Below are 25,454 nucleotides of genomic sequence, written 5' to 3' on the forward strand. Positions count from 1 at the left end.
TTTGAAGAAGAGCATGATAAGTTTTTATGTGTTCTTATCTTGTTGCACTTGTAGTATTTAAATATCTTTTTGCTAGATTCTTCCTTATTTTCATTCTTCTTAAAGTTTAAGAAATTTTTTATTTCCTTCTTTCTTAGGAAATGTCTAGAATTTTTTTGTAATAAGTGCAATGTCCTCCTCCACTTCATTATCATCATCACAATCAACATGGTGTATGATTTTGAATACCAAATTCTTCTTTTACTTCTCTTATAATTCTTATTTTTCTATGTTGATTTCATGAGTCATTGATGAATCGATGAACTCTTTTAATGGAAACTTGATGAGATCCTTAGCTTCTCGGATGCCGTCACGTTTGTTTTTTAAGTCTTTAGCAAGGATCTAAGAATTTTACTCACAATATCAGCATTAGTATAAATCCTACCAAGAGCATCCAAACTATTAGTAATAGTTGTCATTTTAGTAAACATACTAATTATGGATTCATTTAGAAGCAATTTGAATAACTCATGTTGATGTACAAGTATATCAATTTTAGATTCTTTAATTTTATTAGTACCCTCATGAGTCATTTCTAAAACATGTTATATATCCCTAATATTTTTACAAGATGATATTATATTAAACTCACAACTATTTAAGGCACAATACAAAATGTTAATAACTTTAGCATCTATAACAAAAAAAACTTTTTATCACCATCGGTATACTCACTCTTAGCCTTAGGAATTGTGAAATGATTTTTGGTTTTGGTATGCTTATGAGATCAATTTTCTACAGATAATTATATTATCATCATAGCTTTTTAATATGTATAATCATTACCATCAAAGAAAGGTGGCCTACATGTTGATAACCCTTCATTTTAAATACTAAAACTAGTTGTTGTTATTATACTCATGTCTAAAACAAGCCTATATAAGTAAGTCCTAAACTCTTATACAATTGTTGTTCTAATATTAACCTATATAAGTAAGTTGATTGGTACTTAAAAGTGCATTTTTATTTTTAAAAAAGCATACCAAGCATAATTAACTTAGAAAAAAAAAAGCATACCAAGCATAATTAACTTAGTAACCAACAATATAATTAAGGTGCTTAAACTAAATAGGTAAAAGGAAAGAGATTGCAAACTTGATTTTTAACGTGATTCAACAAGCCTACATGCACACCTTTACCAACTGTACTTGAGTATTATGTTTTTTAACCAATCCAAGTTAAAGATATAATGATCTAAATGAATCTACACCAAGTTAATACACCACTTAAAGATGCCCCCTCCTTAATAATTTTTTTAATGACAATACCTCACTAATATTAAAAGTTTATCTAAACTCTCAAATATATACAAGTGTGATTTTATAGCCGCAAGATACTCTTTCAATATAGTGGATTTTATAATTTGATAATCTATGATTTATATACCTTACTCAATAGCACTTAAAGGATTTGAAAGTGCTTAAGTGTTGTGAGAATAAGATGTATACTCTTATGCAAGAATACAAAGTTTTAATACACAAATATGAATATAATTTAGTATTGATGATTTGAATTTGTTTTTGCTCTTGAAATAACTTTATATATATATATATATATATATATATATATATATATTTAAAGCTTTTATTAACAAATAGTTAACCAATTCATTTGATATCATCAAACGGTTTACCGGTTCATATAGAATACTATATTTATCAATTTTAATTTTGGTGATTTTTTAGAACCGTTTTATCAATTCTTTTTAAATGCATGCAAAGTAGAGTGCGTGCATTCATTTTAATTTATGCTATTAAGTATGATATAAAAATTTACATTTAAGCACTAAACTGAACACTTAAAAATTAAGTCTTTACTTGCTTTATATCTTGGACTTGTTGATTTATTTCTTCATTTAATATCACATGCTTGTTAATGTAATCTTTGTATAAACTTATTTAAACTTATTCTCATCCAAGCATATCATTAATTCATTTCTATTTAATTGTTATCATTCCAATGCATAAATTATTAATATGTAACCCAAAGGTCAACACAATTTTCACCCATCAAAAAGGTAGTCGGAAAATTAGGAAGGGGTTTGTTGGATCCAAAGATTCACTTTCAACGTATTTTCACTTAAAAATATCTAATAAATACCCTAAAAGTCCTAATAAACCAATTTCTAGCTACAAAACCCTCTTAAACTAGTTAAATAGCATAAAATAACATTAAACAAAAATGTTCTTGTTTAATCACGATATACCTTTTTTGACATGATTAAAGCTCAAAGATAGAGGTGATTATTTTCGATTCGATTTGATTTTTATAAAAAAAAAGTAATCAAACTAATTTTTAAAACAAAATCGAAACCGAACCAGAACTGGTTCAAATCAATTGGTTTTGGATATTTTAGAACAAAAACTAGTTCAAACCAATTTTGCTCTGATTTTGTAATGCGGCTCTGTTTTTTCCGGTTTGACTTTGTTTTTTCCAGTTTGACTAGGTTTTTTTTAGCTTGGCTCTGTTTTTTATGGTTTGGCTCTGTTTTTTGTTTGGGTTGGTTCGATTTTTTTATTTTTAGACTTATAAAATTAAAATCAAATTGAACTGGTTGGTTTTTTAAAAATTATAATCAGTTTAAATAGGTTTTTTATAATTTGATTTTTTTAATTTAATAGGTTTTTTGATTTTTTTGCTCACCCCTGCTCAAAAACTCTTTTATAACACTCTTCTCATTACAAGAAACACATTGATATCAAAATTAATATTTTTAATTATTGAAAAATATCTAACTGGCCGCTTTCTCTCTCCTTTTTTATTTGCCACCGATATTCTCTCTCCTTGCAAATTCTAGGAAGTTCCGTATTTACCACCAGTATTCTCTCTCGTTCCAAATTCTAGGAAGTGAAGCGCAAAATAAATAAAGTTTAGAACTTAAAAGTTAAACACGAGGATTAATAGCTCGAAGGTTAATAACTCAAGGGACCTAAGTGTACGTACTTTTCCGCACCAACAATAAAAACAAAAGGAAAAAGGTTTGGCTCTTCGTTTATCTGAAAAATTAAATCCTATTTCATAATAATTGATTATCAATTTGAAGTAGGGATATTTTATGATACTGCGAATATGATGAATAATATGAAACAAAAGCAATTGCCAGGCTTTAATTCATCGAAAAAATAATATGAAATGATGAAATAAAATAAAAAAAATTGAAAGTATCAAAACGAATAATTGACAAAAATAAAAATTAAAAAAAAAAACCAAAAAACAAAACAAAAGACCACTCATTCGCATTCTTCATGTCCACAGAGCGAATGTATCATCATCCATATAAAGACGAACAGAAAAACAACGTTTTTCTTAGTTTTTTTTATTGTATGATTTTTGTGGTAATAATTTTCCTTTAGCTCGTCCAAGAAGTTTCTTTAGATGGTCTTGACTGCTTCCCAAATACATGCAAGACTTTTCTCCTCCATTAAAGTGGAATCATCGAGCATTCAGCTCGCAAAAGAAATCGTTTAGATGAAGTTCATAACCTTGAAGTGCCTATTCACTTAGTTCAAGACCTCCCACCTGTTAATTCATTGATAACTTTTCCCCACTTGGTTGCTGACACGTGCATGCAGAAGTAATCATTAACATAAAGAAGTTGCCTGTGATGATAAGAAAGGGAGATGGCCACGATTGATTTTAACACTTTAAAAATATATCTGTGATGTTGATGACCATTAGCTTGCACTGAATGCATGCATGTGGGCTGAACGTTTGGTCTGATTTTATGCCCAGACATCCCCTGGAATGTTTGGTGGTGACCTCCTGATCATCCAACTTTCATTAAAATAATTGGAACAGCAAACAAATTTACCAGGGAACGATACAATGCATGGATCATATATAGTGTATTATGTTCTCATCAAAGCATACCAGATATACATGTAGGGTTTAGTTTTTGTAAGTGCCATAAATGGTGTAGACGGTTTGAGACACCGTAAGAAGAAGGATAATCAAGGCAGCCAATGCAGATACAAAAGACCAAGGGGTGTTAAAATAAGTATACTTGAAGCTTGCCCACTGTACGTGCCGACTATTCTTGTAGTATTGGTCAACATCATGGAACAACTTGGACAAATAACACCTTTCGATGTCAAATGCTACTTCTTTACCAAGATCATTGATGAAACTTGCAACTTCTGAATCAGTACCAAAGTAATTCTCGATAATATTGCAGTCAGATAGATGTTCTACATCTTTGAAGGTGTTAACCAGGCAATCCAGAAGAGTTGCATACGTTGTGAAATGCTTGGAAGAACCATTATGACACTGCTCGAATGCTACACAATTTAGCAAAAATGAAGTTATAGTCTCATCGATGGTTATGGGAGGCATCTCTATCACCCCGTTCTTGAATTTCACCATCAAGAAACTTTTCTCAGGATTTCCTTGACTCAGCTCAATTCCGGCACGGCGAAGTTTGGATACAGAGTGAATCACGGGAGTCGATGTGTCCACATGGAGTGATTGGCCTTGCTCAAAATCTATGAAACTTGAACGAACTAAATCGAGTAGATGTTTGGCTTTAAGATCATTATGCCTTGCAATAATATTATCTGGTCTTTGAAGAGCATAATTGAAGAAATCCAACGCAAGTTTGCACAAAGAAGGGCCAGATTCTTCTCCTGGCATTCTTGTTATATCAAATAAACACTCAAGAACAAAGAAAGGAATCTGGTTCTCGAGTCTTAGTAAATCCCTGTAAAAAAAAGGTATGATCCATGCCATGGTAACAATAGGGTCATCAACCTCGAATTCAACAACATTTCCAACTTTACGAAACAACTCTATAATAAAACAACCATCTACAACCATCATCTCAATAAATTCATCGGTGTCAAAGTGGATAATTTGTGAGTAACACTCTCTTGCTTTCTTTTCTAGTGGCTGTATTGCCTTCAACAAGGCTTCCAAGTCCACACCTTTGTTCTGTGTCCTCGAGAGGATAGAACCTAAATATCTCCACTTGTGTTCTTCTATCATTTTAAGGTGTTCCTCACCATGGTGATAAGGTCCTATTGAAACTACATGAGGTTGGTAGGACTTACCGTTGATATCAATGAATCTTTGGGGGACTTTAAAGATGCAACATGAACTGTTAGCAGCTGCTTTGGTCAATAATTTTGGTGGGTCGGAGATTTTTTGGTGCATCCAGTTCAAGCGATCCTCGTTCACCTCCCAAATTCTTATGACATGATTGCCTTCTTCATCTTCTACTGAAATGCTCTCCATTTCACTCGTCTTGATCGTGAGTTTCTCGGGCCACTAGCCTAAAAAGTTTCAAGACGTGCAGCTGATCTTCCTTCCTGAATTTGAGAAGATTTTGGCAAAGCAAATATAATGAATGAAAATTAGACAAACCTCAAAAACACCCCTTATTTATTGGATCAGTATCAATTTTGTCCCCAAACAATTTCTTATATCGATTTTGTTCCTAAGCAAATTTCAATTTCTTAATTGGAGCCTTCTGATAGAATTCCTTATAAAAAAATGTAAATTCTACCACAGAAAAAATGTTCTTTATTAAAAAAAATGCAATTTGAATGGAATCCATAACCAAATATGGATGCTGAAACCTACGGAAAAAATTGATATAAAAATTTGATTGAGCCCAACATTTATACTATTTATATAGTTGAAGGGCATTTTTGAAGTTTCCTTTAATAATTTATACCTGATAACTATCCTATCCCTTATCTATTTTTCCAGGGGTACTTGGAAGTATATTAGTGGTTATTTTTTAAAGTATTTTTTTACTTGAAAATATATTAAAATATTATTATTATATTATTTAATTTTTTTTTTTGATATCAACAAATTAAAACAATAAAAAGACACCTAATGAAATTATTTTGAATTAAAGAAAATTTTTTTTTTTTGATATCAACAAATTGAAACAAAACATCTAATGAAATTATTTTGAATTAAAGAAAATACATGAATTCTTTTAAAAAAATTTTAAAAAATAAAATATAAAAATAAACTAACTCTTCATTTACTCATCTCATCAGACACTTTGACCATGGGTTTGGATTTTAGATGACACAATTACATATAATGTTTTTTTTTAATAAAATCATATATATATAGTATGAAATTTGATAAAAAAAAAAAAGAAGATAAAAAAACATCCCAAGTTAATTAAAGATAGTGAAGTAGATATATAACCTAGATAATAAAAAATGAACAAATTTGAGTTAATTTATAAAACTTATGATGTAAGTTATGAGTTTGAAATTATTTTATAAAATAAAATTAAAAATAATTAAAAATAATTTTTTAATTTAATTATTTTATACTAAATTATTTTTTAAGTGTTAATATTTTCTTACATATCTTATTGTTTTATTATTTTGAGGACGGATTGGTTAAGCTAAATCAGGTAAATTTGCTTCTTCTTCTTCTTCTTCTTTTTTTATTTCCTAGATATAGACAACTAAGGGAAAACGAGGGGCCAAGGAGGGAAGGGGAAGGATAGAGAAATTTCTGATGAGCTGCATTTAAAATTTTAAATCACTTAATCCAATAATTTTTGTGCCCATATGTTTGTCTTCATGGTAAAAAGTTTGTTTTTTGTGGGTTTATTTATTTATTCATTATTATTATTATAATGGTTCAACATCCCTAAATTGCATGCAATGGAATTGGATCACCATCGTTTCTCGTTGCATTGACGGCGGTGAGTTATCTATTTACTTTAATTTCATGGGCTGCGCGTCCAGCCCAATAATCAGGTCTGGTTGCCTCAAGGCCCATAAACGCGGGCCTTACCCGAATTAATGATTATTTTTTATATTTTCATACAGCCTCGTAAACTAACAGCGATCATTTCCACAAGTTTTCCTTTTTTATGTATTTTTTTTAAAGAAGTATTACAAGAGGTAGTCTTTATTATCAGAAGCAATGCTTTACTATACAGCTTTACAAAAAATAATGAGTGATTACTAAAAATTTCAACATCAGTAGAGGTTTAATAACTACTAATTAATTAATTTAAGATGCATACTTTTAAAAAACCTTAGACAATAATTACTAATTCCTTTCTTTACTATTAATAAGCTTTTAGAAAAAAAAATGTTGAGATAAATAGAGATTTAGTGGTTCATCGTTTATTATCTTTTAGTTAATACTAATATTCTACTAATTATAATTTTAAAGAGTATAATTTAACTGGTCAGATTTAGATTTGTTTTCTAAAAATTATTAGTTTAAATTTTATAAATCTTAAGATTATTGAATGCTTATATAATTTGTAATTTCAAGACTCGTGTAATTAGTTGAGATAATTGTAAATTGACTCGGACATTCATGATAATAAAAAAAAAATATTTGACTAATTATGTATAGTTTTAAAATTGATCATAATTCTTTGATATATTTAAAAATATGATTTCATATTCTTTGGAATTAGCATAGACATATTAAATAACCATTATTTGATCTTATCATTTTCCAACACAAATTTAAAATTATGTTACAAAATTAAAAGTGAACCTATACATATAAATTATTGGGAGAACATGGGGCGACAACTTAGATTGTGGATCAATCAACCAACCAGCAGTGCAGATAAATTTTATTTTATTTATTGGCTCAATTAGTCACTCCTACAAATTTAATAGATAAATTTAATATAAATAAATAAAATAATATGCCATTTTACAATTGACTGGTTGATAGTTCCAAGTGATAAATAAGATTCATCAAGTAATATATCAATCAAAATAGGAAATTTAAATTATTTGCTCATTTATTAAATTTAATGAGGTGCTACTAATAGTTTAGCATAATGTTATAAAAATACAAATTATTTTATGGGTAATATTAATGGTGACAAAGGGAACTAGAATCTTATATATCGAACAACCAAGTCTTATTAAATAATACCTAATTTCTGCAAGAAACGTTACCATTGCTCTTATTAAATTCGAAAGGTTATTCTTCAACTGAAGGCATGTCTTTACTCGGCAAATTCCCTTTTTCTCCCTTTCATTTCCCTTGAACAAAGAGTAGATCGACATGTTGTTATAAACTAATCGATACAATATTGGTGTTTTAGCTTAATAAGGAAGCATTTTGGTCTTGTTAAATTCATGCTTGTCATTGCAACATGGATTAATAAAATACTAGCTATGCTAATCGTGATTAGCCAGGAGTCCGGTTTAAAAAAAAATTGAAAAACAAAAATGATGTTTAGGTAACCAATCATTTTTTTAAAAAGAGAAAAAAATTAATGTTCAATGAAAAAAATTAATGTCGAGCGAAGAAAATAAAATAAAAAAATAATGTTAATTTATATTAACTCATTAAGTATGTGACCCAAGTTATTTTATCAAAAGTAAAAAATTCTAAAAAACCTTGAAGTCTAATCTTTAATTAATAAAATATTGAGTGATAAAATTAAAAAAATTAAATATTTAAAATAAAAAATATAATTACAAGTCTAAAAAAGCATAAACCTACCTAACTTAACTTGCCAAATTTATAGATTAAATTATGATATCAAAATTACTTGACAGAAAAGAAAATAAGAAAAATCATGAATTTTTTTTTAAATCAATGTCATATAATGAGATAGAAAAAAATAAATCCAGAAAAAAATGATATCAACTCTTGTCTAGGGCTTTTTTTTCTAGAAGCATCAAATATGAAAAGATCATTAAATTAAATTTTTAACAAATCAAATACTAAAGGATGATTTTTTTTTAAGAACTAAAAAAATTAAGTTCATAAAAGAACTAAAAGAAGAAATTACCAAAAGATTGAGTATCAAATGTTTTAAAAAAATTAATTAAAAAATAAAATTAAAAATAATTGAAATTTTACAAAAAAAAAGTAAGAAAAAAATCCTACCAAATTAAAGAAACAAAACAAATCAAAAACTTAAAAAAGCACCGAGTATTAAAATTACAAATAAAAAAAATAAGAATTCTTGTCATTTAGTCTTGCCGGTCTCCAATAAATTTCAAAAATGCCCCTCAATCTAAATTATAGAAAATCCAAACCCAGAGTAATTTTATTGTTCATAAAAATCACGAAGATGAAAATACCATAATTGTAAGCTTTAAATGAAAGTCGAATATAAAGGTATAAGAGTTATTTTACTGTGCATCATAAAACAAAAAAACAGTATTGCCCCCTTTAAATTCTAGAGTGACAAACGGATCATTTTAAAATTAAAAAATTACCCCAATAACATACTTTCTTGGTTTTGGTTTCAAGGGCAAAATAAGTTTCATCCATTTTTTTTATTTTTTTTTAACTTAGTTCTCCTGTCATTCAATCTCGCCCGTCCCTTATAAATTAACCCAGATTGGGTTACCAATTTAATTAAATAAGGGTTAAGTAAAAAAGGGCCGCAAAAAGGGCACCGGGAATCCCCCGGCAACCCCCCCAAAACACACACACCCTCTTACTTTACATTTACTTATAATCATAAGAAATAAATTGTAAAGCATAAAGTGGAGTCTACTTAAATTTGCTTCTTAATTACTCCTCATAACTTGGACTAGTTATTTATAAAATCGAAGGAGAAAACGCAAAACTATTTTTAAATTCGGACAAAACCAATGAACTTTGCCCAAAGAATGCGCTCAAGTTTGAAGACCACTGCGGGCTCCTTTAAAGTACACATTGGCAACAGATTGAACAAGCCAGTCAACTCAATATGGCTGGCTAATCCTCGCCCTAACCTTTTTTTTTTGCCCCTTCATTTATGCTCTAACTTATCTAATGACGTAACAAAACAACTAAACATAAAGTATACTATGGTCTGGTCATCGACATATTTTATTATTTCTCGCTCCAATGTTAATCTAATGACGATTTGCACCATACATTGTTAATCTAATAACGCTTTTAAAGGATGATTTATCATTGGTTGTTGGTTTTTTTTTTATATATTTTTTTAATTACAAGATATTTCAATTTCAATTTCAATTTTATTAATTTATAATTTTTTTTAATATTTTTTATAAAATTTTTATTTATTTTCAATATCATCATGTAATCTCAATTTATCATATACTATTGTTTTCAATGTGGTTTTTATTATTTTTATTTTTAATTTTTTTGTACAAATTTTATTAGTTTTTAATTTTATTATTCAATATAAATTTATAGTATATTATTTTTGTAATTTGATTCTTATTTTTTTGATTTTTTGTTTTGTTTTCAATTTCACCATTTGATAAAAAATTGTAATTTTTCTCTAATTTATTTTTTATTTTGATTTTTATTCTTATTTTTTTAATTGCAAAATTTTTATATTTTGAATCTTTCTTATTTTTTCAATTGCAAAATTTTTATATTTTGAATCTTTTTATGTGATTTTTTTCTTCGATTTCATCATTCAATATTTGATTAGTTGGAGATTGAGTTTTATAGTTTTTTCATAGGTGGTGCTTTTGATAATAATCCCAATTACGAGTTTAAAAAGTTAATGGAGGTTGATATTTTTTTAGCTTATTTTCTTTTTTGATTTCAACTTCAATATTAATTTATTTTATAGAAAAAAATTAACTTTATGATTTTCTTCGGTTCTTTTCTATTAGATTATTTTAATTTTATGACTTAGAATACATGTTTGTTGGGTTAACTCACCCCTTATCACCCAAGTTATATTTTTACTATGCTAATTCAAGTTGACTTGTGCTAGTTTTTGTATTTTTCTTTTATTTAATTTGATCATTTCATATTTAATTGATAACAAATTAAATATCATTGTTTTTTTGCTCTTGAAAATTTTTTTTTCCTTGATTTATTGTAGTAATTTTAAGATTTTTTTCCTTGATTTATTGTAGTAATTTTTTTCATTTATTATCATTAATTTTATCTCATTAAAATAAAATCAACTTAGTTAATTAATCAAGACTATAAACCTGAATATTAAGTTTTACACACACACTAATAGCACTTAAATATCATTTTTTACGTAGAAAAATTAGTGCCTAACATGTGAAGTGGTGTGTCCCCAATTCTAGTGACTTTCTCTAAATGATACGTTGGAAACACAACACTCAGGACTTACGAAAGTTTTATTACAACACAAATGATGGGTAATAAGACTACACAAAATTGAAAAACTCTTCTCCGGACACTCTTGTAAATCGGCAATTTGATTTGTACCTTGTAATAAATATGCATTTATTTATTGAGACAAACAAATAAGAACAATTAAATCTTTACTACTAGTGTATTCTTGAAATTTATTGTCTTTCGACGATCGATTTATCTCTCATCCGACTCGGTGACGACTGGATAACTTAGGATAAATTGTGCCTATATATCGTTATATAACAATTAGTTCACAGGATTAAACCTGAGAAAATAATGTAAAAAACGAATATATACGTATTTATATGGGGAGTCAAAGTCTCAAGGCTTGCTTCGGAGTTCCTGTGGATTCAAAAATCCACCACCACGCTAGATGCCCCTTGAAAATTGGGAAATAAATACTCTTTAGCTAGCTTAGGTTGTGAGTCAAACCCACGTACAAGCCCAAAACCGTCAATTCAACCCAAAAATCAACATTTCAACATCCAGCTCCCTTGACCTTTCTTAAACACCCGCCTCCATTTACCATTCTACCCTTCTCCACCACCCTCTCCCTCCCGCTATATTAAACCCCGACCTCAACAGTCCGAAATCGCAACAGACTAGCTTTTTCTCATAATCCCATCAGATCAAATTTGGACTATCCATCAATGGCATCCGAATCAGAGCAACCCCTATCCGCCTCCAGCACTCCCGTCAACGGCGAAATCAAACCCAAAATAGCTCTAGTCACCGGTATAACCGGTCAGGATGGTTCATATCTCACTGAATTCCTCCTCAACAAAGGCTATGAAGTTCATGGGTTGATTCGTAGGTCCTCCAATTTCAACACGCAGCGGATTAACCATATTTATATAGACCCGCACAATGTCCATAAAGCCCGAATGAAGCTCCATTATGCAGATCTCTCTGACGCGTCGTCTCTCCGTCGTTGGCTCGACACTATCTACCCCGACGAAGTCTACAACCTTGCAGCCCAATCCCATGTGGCAGTCTCTTTCGAAGTCCCTGATTACACGGCGGATGTCGTTGCCACCGGAACTGTCCGCCTTCTTGAGGCGGTGAGGTCTCATATTGCCGCGACAGGGCGAAGCCATGTCAAGTACTATCAAGCGGGATCTTCGGAAATGTTCGGATCTACGCCGCCACCGCAATCAGAAACCACCCCATTTCATCCAAGATCACCATATGCCGCGTCAAAATGCGCGGCGCATTGGTACACTGTTAATTACAGGGAGGCTTATGGGCTGTTTGCTTGCAATGGGATTTTATTCAATCACGAATCTCCTCGTCGCGGGGAGAATTTTGTAACCCGAAAGATTACGAGGGCTCTTGGGAGAATTAAGGTGGGGTTACAGAGTAAGCTGTTTTTAGGGAATTTGCAGGCCTCTAGGGACTGGGGTTTCGCAGGGGATTACGTGGAGGCAATGTGGATGATGTTGCAGCAGGAAAAGCCTGATGATTATGTGGTTGCGACAGAGGAATCGCATACGGTGGAGGAGTTTTTGGAAGTGGCATTTGGCTATGTTGGGCTGAATTGGAAGGATCATGTTGTAATTGATAAGAAGTATTTTAGGCCTGCTGAAGTGGATAATTTGAAAGGGGATTCGAGCAAGGCGAGGAAAGTGCTTGGCTGGAAGCCTAAAGTTGGGTTTGAGCAATTGGTGAGGATGATGGTCGATGAAGATGTTGATTTAGCTAAGAGGGAGAAGGTTCTTGTTGATGCTGGTTACATCAATGCTCAGCAACAGCCTTGATTCATACGTCTGCTGGTCTCTTCTCGTCCGGTCATTAAGTTATTGTATTAATGTACGTAAGAAATTTGAATAATCGAGTCATAATCGAATAATCAGTCATAATTGAATAATCAATGAGTTTAAATTGATAGGAGGATATTTACTGGGGTGTTTAATTCAAGTGTTTTTTTTCCCCTAAAATGTTTATTTGTCCCTTTGTTTCGTGGAATCAAATTCATTCAGTTTCAGCAAGAATAGTTTCAATCCTTGTGACTCTTTGATTTTTTTTTTTATTCTTTTCGTAATTCATGAATTGAAATTGGATTTCCAAGCCTGAGATTTTTGCAACTATTACCTACAAAATGCAGGAAGTCGTATGGCTTGCAATTACTTACAGGCTCCATTGTTTCAGTCAATAATGAAGTTTACCGTGTTCTATACGGGTTTGATTAAGCAGACAATAGCTCTCTGATGTGAACTGTTTGGCAGTTGACGCGTACGAGGTTCTAGGCAAGATTACACTTCCGTGGTTCGACGTACAATTCGAACATCATTGCTCCTAGAATGGGAAAGCTTGGCCTTTTCACGCACATTATACTTGTCGTCAGCACACTGTTTGCTAATCTGTCCATTTTGCCACATATAAACTAGAAATAATTGAGAAGTTGTGATGGGGTAGTGGGGTCTGCTGTCCTTTTCTTTAGAAATGCTCTGGACATGGAGCGTTTTCTTCTTTTTTTTTAATAATACGGCCGAAAAATATAATTTGAAAACCAGCTAATTTGATAAAAAAACCCAGCTAATTCTAGTTTATTCTGTATCGGTTTACGTCCGCAGGCAGAACTTTTTTTTTTTTTAATTTACGCGCATAAAAAAAACCCTTCATTATTCTAGTGTTACAGTATATTCTGTATCGGTTTACGTCCGCAGGCAGCAGTTCGTGCATTGCTAATTGCACACGCAATAGGTGGGGTGGGGTGGTGGGTGTCCCGGTGGCTGTCTGCTCCTTTCTTTGTCAATATCTATTTTTCGTCCCGTTGGCTGTCCGCTCCTTTCTTTGTCAATATCTATTTTTCGTAAAAGAGTTTAAAAAGGAAGCATCAGATCTGGTTTAAAACAAACAAATGATGCATCAGATCCTAGCTCATGTCGGTTCAGCATAATCTTTACATTTTACAGCAACAGCACATACTGTTTTCAACATCTTGAAGGAAACTATCATGGATTAATTAAGATAATGAAAGGATGGCAGAACAAGATTAGCAATTTGTCCTCACATTTCATCCACTAAGCTTCTTTGTCAACGTTTCCAATATGCAATCTCGATCCCAATGGAGATTATGGGTTAAACAATGACTATACACAAGGAAAAAAGAAGGTGAAAACAGAACCTAAAACAGTTCGTCTGAACTGGCTTCGTTTGAAGGTGGATAAGATTTTCATACTCTTTGCACAGATGATGAGCTAGAGCTGATCTCTGAGTCAGCAGTGGCAGTTGAAAATGGCTTAACTGATGAACGAAGAGATTCTGGCCCCTCTGTAGTAATTCTACTGCACAATGTATCACAATTACTAATCACCTCATTCAGCCTCCCTTTTAACTCCCCAATCTCCACCTGCAGAGAATGAACTGCAAGTGTTGTCCCAATTAAAGTTGATCAAAGGCTTGATCAAAGATGCAGTCAAGAATAAGAAACTGAGACTCACTACAAGTAACTGAGCCAAAAGGCAAACACTACTGAGAGAATGATCAATTCTCTTATGATTTCTCTATGTGATTCCATAATCCGTAAGTAATCAGTTATAGTTTGATAAGTTGTCAAGTACCTTCTGATAGATTCTGCGAAGCAGTCTTCATTGCTGACACCGTGTAATTAAACCTTTGAAGAAGTTTAATTGCCAAAACATCTGCCACTTCTATCTTATTTCCTATCTCCTCCTGCAATAGTTTTCACCAAAATATAGTGGAAGCAACATTAAATTTCTGAATCCTACGAAGTGTAAAATAGCAAAACCAAAACAAAGTCGACAAAAGAGGTACAGCAGGTTTTCCAGGACAGCACATACTGCGAGAAGAATTTCAAGCATCAGCATATAACACAATAACCGCTAAAGTAGTACTTTCCAGTGGAAACTATTGCTGTTATTGCACTCTAGTCAGACTCTTTGGTTAAGAACCAGTGATTCCACGTATTCATGGGTAAAGAAAGAGAAAATTTCAAATGGCTCATCAATTAAACATTCCTTTTGACATAAAACCATGTTTAAAGTAGTGTACTAGAAGTTGCTTTTTAAAATGTTTTTCACGTGGAAACGCATCAAAATAACGTTTGACATCCAGAGAAAATTTCAAATGGTTTATCAATTAAACATTCTTTTTGACATAAAACCATGTTTAAAGTAGCGTAATAGAAGGTGCTTTTTAAAGTGTTTTTCACCTGGAAACGCATCAAAATAACGTTTGACATCAAATCCAAAAACACAAAAAAATAAATTAAGTAACTTGAAGCTAAAAATCCAAAATTCAAAAATTTTCAAAAGTGTAGTTGGACCGAAAAACCAAACACTACTAAAGTCTTTGGACCTTCACTTGATCTATTAAAGAATCAGGTTGACCAGAATTGAGTGTAAAGTAAAACCAGATCATGTGCTTTCTCTTAACATCAGATTGGACATTTTACATTTTTATGCTGCTCATCACCATCATATATAGTTGGCTACTTTCCATTGATGCATCACCAAAACCGAAACATGAGCATTGAAAAGCTGCAAGCACTACTTGAAAATCAATTTACATGTGACCCTAACCTATAAACAAGTTTAGTATAGATCATGATGGAATTTATCATTATCCACGTCCATGTGGCATGTGTGCATCTTAGTGCTAAACTTCAACCTGGATTTCAACCTAAATAAAAAACTGCATCAGAGAAAGAACTAAAAATACAAAATATAATCCATTGAGGACCCCCACCCCCAGATCAAAGGACCCATCCCATGCGTTTACAATATTTAACTAGATTTTTATAAACTGGTCTTCTACTCATAGTAGTTCTTCATGACAAACAAACCTGTTTCTTGCTAATCTGCTGGCCCTTCCCCTCCAGCCAATCATGATATATCGAGAAGAGCTCCAACAACACATTTGGATTTACAGCTGCTGCATTTAACATTAAAAACAACACACATGCAAATACCAAGTCAAAATATTAGCCTTTCTCAAACAAGTATTCCCTAATTTAAATGGGATGAGCAAGATAAAGAAATAAGGGTACAAAATTACATCTATGACCAATATACACTAGATGAAAAACCACGTCGAACAGCTACTATTCAACTTGACATAACATTAATTTCTTGCTATGTAAAACATTCACGAGAAAATGTATAGAACTAGTGATTGTTTTCGTTTCTCTTTCTATACCGAGCCTCTCCAAAATGGGATCCACAGCTTCTGATCTCTCAGTGACGGTAGTGATCTCATCTGTCAGTTTCTTTACACCAAAAACAAGCAAGTTACTCAACAGTGACAAATTTATTGTAAATGATTGGAGAATTTTAAAAGAACTAACTACCTGGGAACTTGAAAGACTAGACTCGGAGGCACCCATGGTGGTTTACAGTTTACTTCTAAACTCTTGTCTTCAACGGAAAGTTCGATAGCGTGTTGTAATCGCCACCGAGTACTGATCGGAACCCGTTTGGACTCCGCCAAGGAATCGTAGAAGGGGTAGCAGCTTGCAGTCGAATTTATTGAGGCTAGCAGCTGAAGTGCTTTAAAACAAAATGATGCCGTTTCGGTCCCCGTAAGTCTGGGACGACTACTAGTTTTGTGGTTGTGGAGCGAAAGGATGGCTTTTGGTTTAGTAGCAGTTTGGTCCCTAAGGTCCTACACGTGTTGCATATTACTACCTGTACTTTCAAAAATGAATAATCTAGAGCTTGTAGTTTAGGACAACCTGTACTGCTAGATGCATTACAACCGAATTCCTTGTGTGTGGGGCAATTTTCTAGAATTCCACTCCGGATAAAAAAATTAAATAAAAACCACAACAATTAAGTAGATGACAATAAGAGCTAAGCCCTATTAATTTATATTATTTTTAAAACAAATATTTGAATTTTTTATTCAAAGAAATTAAAACAATTTTCTTTAAACATAAAATAAAATAAAATAAAACATTATTTGGATTTGACTAAGTTCATCATATTTGATATAACTAATACAAGATTGATAAGATTAACACCTGAATCAGTTTGAAATAAAACTTAAATCGAGCTGATACTAAATTAATAAATTAATATGTTAATTTGTCCGGTTAGACAGGTTTTAATAAGATTTAAACCATAATGTTTAATGTATAAATATTAGCACATTGCAAGGACTGAAAAAGCAACCAGAATCACTTCGGTCTTCCCCTTCCCCTATCTTCATCTCGTTTATATATAAAGCCCTCATTTTTTTCAATTCTGAAGAAAGTTGCAAAATCAATCAAATAAAGTAATTAAACTTTCTTCCCCTATCCACTGATATATTCTGCTCCAGTCAATCTCAAGATTTATAAATTCAAGCCAGTAATCAATCTCACTCTCTTTGTGTATGCCAACATGAAAGCTACAAAAGCAGCCGCAACTAAAAAAACACCGGCGGGAAGGAAACCTGCCGCTGCCAAAGCCGCTCCTGATTCTGCCACCGAGGAGACACCGGTTCCAAAAACCCTAGGCTACGCCAAGCAGACACAAAATAACGACATGACACCGTTGCCAACTACCGGTTCTGATTCAAAACTTGAACAATCACCAGGTGATAATGACTATTCCATCTTTCTGTGAAAAAGTTTTTATTTATTTATTTAGTAGCTTGATATTATTCTTAATTAGGGTTTCTTTTTTTTGAAGTGTAGCAATTAATGTGATTTTTAAGGTTTTTTTTTTTTTTGAGGTTGCTAGGCTAGGTCTGCTAATTGATAATTTTTAATATTAGTTGAAGGAAACAATATACATATGGACGTGAGCATGGCGACGCTGGATACTACGAAGCCACTTCCGATTAAGAAGAAGGTTGTGAGGAGAGTGGTGAAGGTGGTGAAGAAAACTCCTGCCAATGCAAAAGTTCTTTCAGAACAAACACCAAAAACTGTGATTGCCTCAAAGTCTAGGGTTGAAGAAAGCTCAAAGGAGGAGGAACTTGCTGCTGAGAATGTTGGAGAATCCTTAAAGAAGGAAGAAGTTAGGATGAAAGTGGAAAATTCTAAGGTTGAAAGTGTTGCTGTCTCTGTAAAGGAGGAGGAAGGTGTGGAAGAGCCTGTACTCGATTCTAGCAAGGATGATGGAGCTATTAGTGATTTGGTTTGGGACTCTGTGACAAAGAAACAAACTGCTGTGGAAGAACTTATGAAAGTATCTAGGAATGGAGAACCTGACAATGGGGGAAAGGGGGTGGATGTTAAGGAGGATGAGAGGAAAGCCATGGATGATGAAGTAAAGCCCACAAACGAGGCTGTTAAGATGGAAGAGACTTTGAAGGATGAGGTTCGGAGAGAAGAGGCGCAGCCCGAGCAGGATGAGTATGGTGGGGATGATGGATATGAGGAGTATGGAGATCGAGTGGATTTTGAAGATCCTGGTGAGGATGACTTTGAAGATCCAGATGAGCCTGCCGAGGAAGCTGATGCAATGGAAGACGAACGCAGGGAACTAACAGCTGTTGCTAAGGAGCGTAAGATTAAGAAAGAGTATGAGATATTTGTTGGCGGGTTGGATAGGGATGCTACTGAGGAGGATTTGAGAAAGGTTTTTGAGACGATTGGTGAAGTGGTTGAAGTTCGATTACACAAGAATCTTTCAACGAATAGGAATAAAGGATACGCGTTTGTGAAATTTGCAAGCAAGGAGCATGTGAAGCGCGCTTTGTCAGAAATGAAAAACCCTGTGGTATGTATCACTTCATGGTTTTGGTTCACATTTAATAAATGTAATGTTAACTCCTCAACTGTTCACAGATTCGTGGAAAGCGATGTGGGACAGCACCAAGTGAGGACAATGATACATTGTTCTTGGGAAATATATGCAACACATGGACAAAGGAAGCTGTGAGTATCTAATAAAATCCAGCTCTGGTTTTGTTATATATATATATGTATGTATGTATGTATGTATGTATGTATTTCTTCAGTGATTTATTATATAATGTGGATTGGCAGATAAGGCAAAAGTTGAAGGATTATGGTGTTGAAGGTGTTGAGAACATCACTGTTGTCTCAGATGCTCAACATGAAGGGAGAAGTCGTGGTTTTGCATTTCTTGAGTTTGCTTGTCATGCTGATGCAATGCTTGCATACAAGAGGCTTCAGAAGCCTGATGTTGTATTTGGTCATCCAGAGAGAACTGCCAAAGTGGCATTTTCTGAACCTATACGTGAGCCTGACCCTGAAATTATGGCTCAGGTTAAGACTATATTTCTTGATGGCCTTCCCCCACACTGGGATGAAGACCGTGTTAGGGAGTGCTTGAAAGGTTATGGAGAGATTGTGAGAGTTGTCCTAGCACGAAATATGTCAACTGCCAAGAGAAAGGATTTTGGATTTGTTGATTTCTCTACGCATGATGCTGCTGTTGCTTGTATTGAGGGAATAAATAATAGAGAATTTGGTAATGGTAACACAAAGGTAATATATGTTCTGTTGATACTTCATCTACTTCAAATCATGTTTCTTTGCAGCTGTTCTTTTCTCATTTCTTTTTGTTTGTGCTTGTAGCAAAATCACTTCACCTAAAAAGCCACTACTAGGTTTTATTAAATTATTTTGGCCTTTTCCTTTAACTTGAAACAAAATGAGGGATTGAGGTGTCGAAGATGTGTTTTGAAATTACCTCACATCTTCTTTTCAGTTTGCTACTTTCATTAATTTTAGTTTTAATTTCATTTCCTTGCCTGGTAGGCTTTGATCATTCCAGTATCGATGCATGTGAAATGCATGCATTTAGTTGCATGGTGCATAATAAACTTTCCACCTAGTTTGTTTTTAAACTGGTAAGTGATGGTCTATGAACTGAGGTCATGATGTTGTCATGTGCTGGCAGACGAGAGTTAAAGCAAGGCTGTCAAATCCATTGCCAAAAACTCAGGCTGTGAAAGGTGGAATGTGTGGTGGCTTTCGAATTGGTCATTCTGGAAGTGGAAACTTTACAAGATTTGGTAACCTTTGATCTTGAGGACTTGAATCTTTCTTAACATCTGGTCTTGTCTCCATTTGATTTAGGCAACCATGTTACAGGAAGGGGTTTTGGGCGTGGTGGACATCACTCCAACTGGGCAAATTTCCAACGTGGGAGGGGTTTCTATCAACGAGGACGTGGTCAAACTAGTAGAATGGTTCCTCATGAGTATGACTATAATGATCGATATGACATGCTTCATGGGAGGCAAGGTATTCAATGGTCTCTCTCCCTGTGAGCATGTGGACACACACACACACTCTCCTTTCCAATAGAAGCAGATCTTTCAGTTGGCTGCCGCTAAAAATATAACTCCAACTATTGTATTGAGTAGGAGGCAGAAGGGGTACTTTCAGAGGAGGTTATCACACGGCTGGTAGAGGTATGACTGCTGGGCCATCAAGATCTAATATGAATAGAGCTTGGCATGATATCCCTGAGCGAGGACACAGGGACCATGTTTCTTCAAGGAGGCAACCATTTTCTCCTGAAGAAACCTTTGACCGACGTTTTGTTGGAAGGCACTTTGATGACCCCTATTTTTATGATGATGGACCACATGGGATGAAGCGGCCATTTTACATGACTGTGAGAATTTCGTTTTATGGCCAAACTCTGCCATTTGGTCAATATTGTTCTTTTAAAATTTAAGCTTCTGTCGTTGCTTGTGCGTCCTTTATATTCTTTAGATTTTGATAGTATTCTCTTGCTTTTAGGACCAAGATCCTGACTACATGGAACCTAGTAGGCTTCGACCCCGGTTAGATTACTCTGATCCTCGATTAGATTATGCTGACCCAGCAGCTTCATTTCGTGGGACACATTATCGTGGTATGAGTTATTTTGTCCCAGCTCTTTTCACTTTGTGTGGCATGGTTATTTTATTTGGTTTATTGTTTTCAATATTTGTCATCCTTGTGGCTTTATGTTTCAGATGCATATGGAGCAGGCAGTGAACCCTACTTTCATGAATATCGTGGTTCTGATGTGAGCAATTAACCTCTAGCTTATTCCAGTTCTTTTTTTTACTATTAATAGCTTCATCCTATTTTGTTTTCTGTTTGTGTTGCAGTATGCTTCATATCCACCTTATTATGGGAGCGACCATTCATATGGTGGTGGTTACCGCTATTAGGCACAGTCAAATCTGGTAATTCCAATTGCCTTTCAATCTTAAATAGTCTATATTGGATGTGATTCTTGAAGTTAAAGGTTTTGACTTTAATTGTGTCCAGGTGGGCTTGGAAAACCAGGATGCTAAAAATTGATGATAGGCAAATGGCTTGGTGTTCAGAAACTAGTTGAAGTTGCCTTTACTCTATCTTTTCCTTATCTTGTATTGTTCTTTGTGATTCCCTTCAAATTCTCTCCCTGTGAAAATTTTCGTTGCAGTATCCGGAGACTTTTTGTCTAGTTTAGGGTATATCTTCAAAGGGCATAGATTAAGCAAGTAAAATTCTCTCTATATTTTGGAGATTGGAATAGATATTTATCCCTTTGATCTAGGCATGAACTGCTTGAGGACTTACATTATGGGGTTGTTCTATAGTTTAGTTTTTGGTTCTGTTTATGTTCCTGAATTTTGGATGAAAAATTGATGCTGATGATGTTTAATTTTGAAGCCAAAACATAACAGATTGGTGACTATGGTTTATGGAAGTGCAAAGTTTCAAATCAAGGTTTTTCATGTAGTGATGGAGGTGAAGCAGTTAATACTGAGCATGCTGGTTCTAGCTTTGTGGAGATTTCTTGAAATTTTTGAAAGAGAAATGGAAAGGTTTAGACCTTCTATGCCTAATTTATAGGAATTGTAAATCCAAATCGTAACATCTTGTGTGGCTTTATTTTGAAAATTGGAAGGGATTTGTGCCCCATGAAACTTAATGGTTATTTAGTATGCCAATGACTGGTTCCCTTGGATATGATCTGGCTGTTCATTCAACATATATGCACCTATTGCCAAAGCAAAACTGCTGGGAATTGCATTTTATTTGAAGGTGCATTGCACCGAAGATGAAATTAAGATTTTGAACACATTTCATTTAATTATTATTTTACTAGGAGAACTAGCAATTGGCTTGGTCCATAATATATTTTGATTCGTCAGTAGCATAAGATTTATGTATTTTGAGAGTGATCCTTTATGGTATCTTTACATAACAGAATCATTTGTTGGGTTGAGATTGAAACTGACAGTTTGTGTGGTGATAAGATCTGTCTTTCAAGGTGAATTGATTCGTAAGCTTAAACTGTCACTTATTGTGATAGTTACTGTTTACAAGCTTTGGATTGATGGAGAAATGGCATTGGTGTGCCTACAAGAAAATATATGATGGTGTTTCATATGTGCCTCTTAAACTTCACTGGTTGAGTTGTGTTTCAAAGCTTACAAGCATTTTTCAATGGTGGTAATGGCCTACAGTTCTCTGTATCACAATGATACGTGGCATAGAATCCTAAATGTGGAAATTGTGGTTATAAAGATGAAGGTTCTTATATTATGCTCAATCATGTTGTAGCCCATGCTAAAGTTGTTTTAGATCCTTGATAATCCAAATATTTGTTGAATGTTTATGCTCTGCCATGTACTTAGAAAGTGGTAGCTGCCAATTGCAATGAGGTGTCCCGACTTGAAACAATGATTAAGTCCTGTATTTCCTGTTAGGATATTGTTATAATGATGAAGTTGATTGTGCAAGTTGGGATTATACTACCATTCGGTTACTTTTTTTGTTTTGTCAGAAGTGCAGGAAATAATATTTTGAATCATAGAGATTGCATTGATTTTAGTGGGGCTGGGAGTTGATTTATGTTTGTTGTCAATTGGTTTCCTGTAGAAAACTGTGTTAGAATATGCATTGACCTTGGGATTTCCTTCAATCAAAACCAAAATATTAGGTATTTCCTTGTTGATAAATCTTTTATTTTTTTGCCTCAAATTTTTCTTGTCGGGCAGATATGTGGATCTGGTGCCATTTTGTGATAATACTTGGTTATCACTTGGTGGTTAGGATTTTGTATTTCTGTATTAGAAGATAAGATGCTCCATGCTATAAAATGATTCCATTTTTAGAAACTGTACTTGCAGCAGACACATGATAGTTCTACCAAAAAATGGGAGTAGCCTTTTCTTTTAATGTTGGAGGTATGTTGATGACTGGTTAATTTTTGCCTATTTAATTCTCTGTCTTGGTGTCATGGTGTGTTTGTGTTGGTCAACAATACTTCTAATTGATACATTGCTTACAAAACAAGTTTCAAAGAGTTATTAGGGGTTAAATGGCTTACTAAATGAGGTCCTCCCTTTTCTGTTTCATTTTCCATTTGCAAGCAATCGTGTTGGAGATTACTTATGGATTATAGTGATGAGTGCAGTTAGGTCCTAATTAATCTGTTGAAACGTGAAAGCGGAAATCAAGTTTCTATACATGAGATTTAAGGTGTTTGCCAAAACATAGAAACAAGCACCCACCATTTAGTGTTAGGAATTCTCTCATCTCGTGTGTGTGTATATTGGAATAATTCTTTAGATCTGCAGAGTACCTTGGATATTGTTTTGACCTCATGTGTGTATTGGAATAATTCTTTAGATCTGTAGAGTACCTTGGATATTGTTTTGACCTCATGATACATCTTTAGATCTACAGTGCATCTTGGATCTTGTTTTGACCTCATGTCATAATCATAACCTTCCATTGATTCTGACATGCTGTTCTAGTAGCAGTAAGGTTTTCCATATAGTGTTAATAATAATATTTACTATGGAGCATCTTAGAATGTTGCTTAGGCGCTTGCCAAAGTGGTTTTTGGGTCCGTTAGGGTGTTCAAGTTTTGCTGCTGAAGTTTATATATCCATACAACAGTTGTGTGCCTTTTTGTTTGTCTCAGCTCGCCCGCCCCTTTTTTCTTCCCTGTATATTTCCCGAGTTCTCTCCTTCAATTTCAGGTTGATCAAATTTTCTCTCATTTGTGACATATTAGAGTTTGAGGATTGCGATTTTATCATTGTGATGAACTTCAATTTGTAATTTGAGCTAAACTACTACTGATACTTTTTTAATATGGGTTTCTGTTAGTTGATAGAATCTGTTCCTCATAATGGCTGTTTAATTTGTTCCTCATAATGGCTGTTTAATTTGGATGCCACTCGTGCATCATTGTGCTTCAAAAAGGTCAGAGGCTGGGTTTCCCCTACAGCTTCAAGAGTCAGCTATGTGCTCCAGGTAATTTTTGTTTCTGCACCATTTCAAGAGTTGGCTGTGCGCCCGAGGCCAGAGGTGGATTTCCCTCACCTTGGCCGGAAAATCTTGTGGGTTCTTTTTTGTTGCCTAGTGTATTGTGATTCAGAGGGTTTTGTCATATTGGTTACATGTGAACAAACCGAGCAAGACCCTTGACTTGTTTGAATCACTAGGGCTTGATACCCATGCAGATCAGCCATTAAAACTGCAACCATCCATAGGTTGGGAGATTGAATTTAGTGATTTGATGTGTGAACTGCAATTAATCGCTATGCTAACATGTCTCAACTTTCAATCATATGTGCAGAGTCAACGGTCTTTTGACCCACGGTAAAGGTGGTTTTTGGCATTGCCGGATTATTTTAGCTTTTAAATAATTTTTTTTAGTGGTGTTAGGTATTTCAGGGGTGAGTAAAAAAATTGAAAAACCGATTAAACCGAGAAAACTGGAAAAAAATAACAGAGAAAACCGAACTGAAAAAAACTGATTTAACCGATTAAAATTTTAAAAAAACCGGCCTATTTGGTTCAGTTTCGGTTTTATATCAAAAAACTGAAAAAATTGAACTGAACTGAAATCGAAAAAAATCGGAAAAAACTGAGTCAAATTAGAAAAATCAAGCCAAATCGGACAAAACCGAGAAAAACCGAGCCAAACTGGAAAAATCAAATTAAACTGGTTTGAACTGGTTTTTTTCCTAAAAAACTGAACCAAATCGAAACTGGTCAGTTTGACCTGGTTTTGGTTTTTTTTTAAAATTTTTTTTTTCTGTTTGATTATTTTTTTAATAAAAATTGAAGTGAACTGAAAATGATTTTGTTTATATTATTTTAATATATTTTTAAATAAAAAATATTTTTAAAAAATAATTTTAAATTTTGCTGCGGTCTAATCCTGCTGTGGTCTAAAGATTGGAGATATCGATGGCCCTCCAGGCTTTCCTGTCTCTAATCAATGACTTGAAAATCACACGAACAACAAAAGAAGGTTATTCCAGCAGGTTACCGTGCTCGCCTTCTCACTTGTTTTCGCGAATGAAGCGACAAGACCTCAAATGTAAAATAAGTTAACGAGCACATCCAAATAAAGAGCAGACATCATTAGTACAAAACAAGCTCCGACAGATTAATCAGAAACGAAATCATTCAAGGACAAGAGGGTAAAATT

The 25,454-nt window shown here is 33.5% G+C and overlaps 4 protein-coding genes and 1 long non-coding RNA gene across 6 annotated transcripts; 2 read left to right on the forward strand and 3 right to left on the reverse strand.

Moving 5' to 3' along the window:
- Positions 1–3,858: 3,858 nt before the first annotated feature.
- LOC105138741 (UPF0481 protein At3g47200-like) lies at positions 3,859–5,347 on the reverse strand. The gene has a single exon (XM_011044920.1). It carries the CDS (start codon positions 5,266–5,268, stop codon positions 3,928–3,930), a length of 1,341 nt encoding a protein of 446 aa, XP_011043222.1. The 5' UTR covers positions 5,269–5,347; the 3' UTR covers positions 3,859–3,927.
- A 6,322-nt stretch (positions 5,348–11,669) lies between these two features.
- On the forward strand, positions 11,670–13,093 carry LOC105138742 (GDP-mannose 4,6 dehydratase 1-like). The gene has a single exon (XM_011044921.1). The coding sequence runs from the start codon at positions 11,742–11,744 to the stop codon at positions 12,846–12,848; it is 1,107 nt and encodes a 368-aa protein (XP_011043223.1). The 5' UTR covers positions 11,670–11,741; the 3' UTR covers positions 12,849–13,093.
- Positions 13,094–13,976: 883 nt separating this feature from the next.
- Positions 13,977–16,242, reverse strand: LOC105138743 (uncharacterized). 2 transcript variants are annotated; one of them, XM_011044924.1, is made up of 3 exons: positions 15,899–16,242; positions 14,655–14,766; positions 13,977–14,443 (listed from the first exon to the last, which is right to left on the reverse strand). In XM_011044924.1, the coding sequence occupies exons 1-3, from the start codon at positions 15,998–16,000 to the stop codon at positions 14,409–14,411; spliced, it is 249 nt and encodes an 82-aa protein (XP_011043226.1). In that variant the 5' UTR covers positions 16,001–16,242; the 3' UTR covers positions 13,977–14,408. The 2 variants fall into 2 exon arrangements, with proteins under 2 accessions (XP_011043226.1, XP_011043225.1); XM_011044923.1 differs by having other exon boundaries at positions 13,977–14,457; positions 15,899–16,225.
- A 1,034-nt stretch (positions 16,243–17,276) lies between these two features.
- On the forward strand, positions 17,277–22,776 carry LOC105138744 (nucleolin-like). Its single transcript, XM_011044925.1, has 11 exons — positions 17,277–17,631; positions 17,812–18,761; positions 18,830–18,919; positions 19,031–19,495; positions 19,911–20,025; positions 20,105–20,257; positions 20,380–20,633; positions 20,762–20,876; positions 20,980–21,032; positions 21,118–21,195; positions 21,281–22,776. The coding sequence occupies exons 1-10, from the start codon at positions 17,436–17,438 to the stop codon at positions 21,178–21,180; spliced, it is 2,454 nt and encodes an 817-aa protein (XP_011043227.1). The 5' UTR covers positions 17,277–17,435; the 3' UTR covers positions 21,181–21,195; positions 21,281–22,776.
- A 201-nt stretch (positions 22,777–22,977) lies between these two features.
- LOC105138745 (uncharacterized) lies at positions 22,978–23,713 on the reverse strand. The gene is made up of 2 exons (XR_844841.1): positions 23,620–23,713; positions 22,978–23,549 (listed from the first exon to the last, which is right to left on the reverse strand). It is a non-coding gene; the product is annotated as an uncharacterized LOC105138745 (long non-coding RNA).
- Between the last annotated feature and the right edge of the window lie 1,741 nt (positions 23,714–25,454).

Source organism: Populus euphratica, unplaced genomic scaffold, assembly GCF_000495115.2.
Source record: "Populus euphratica unplaced genomic scaffold, PopEup_1.0 scaffold82.1, whole genome shotgun sequence".
Classification (NCBI taxonomy): domain Eukaryota; kingdom Viridiplantae; phylum Streptophyta; class Magnoliopsida; order Malpighiales; family Salicaceae; genus Populus; species Populus euphratica.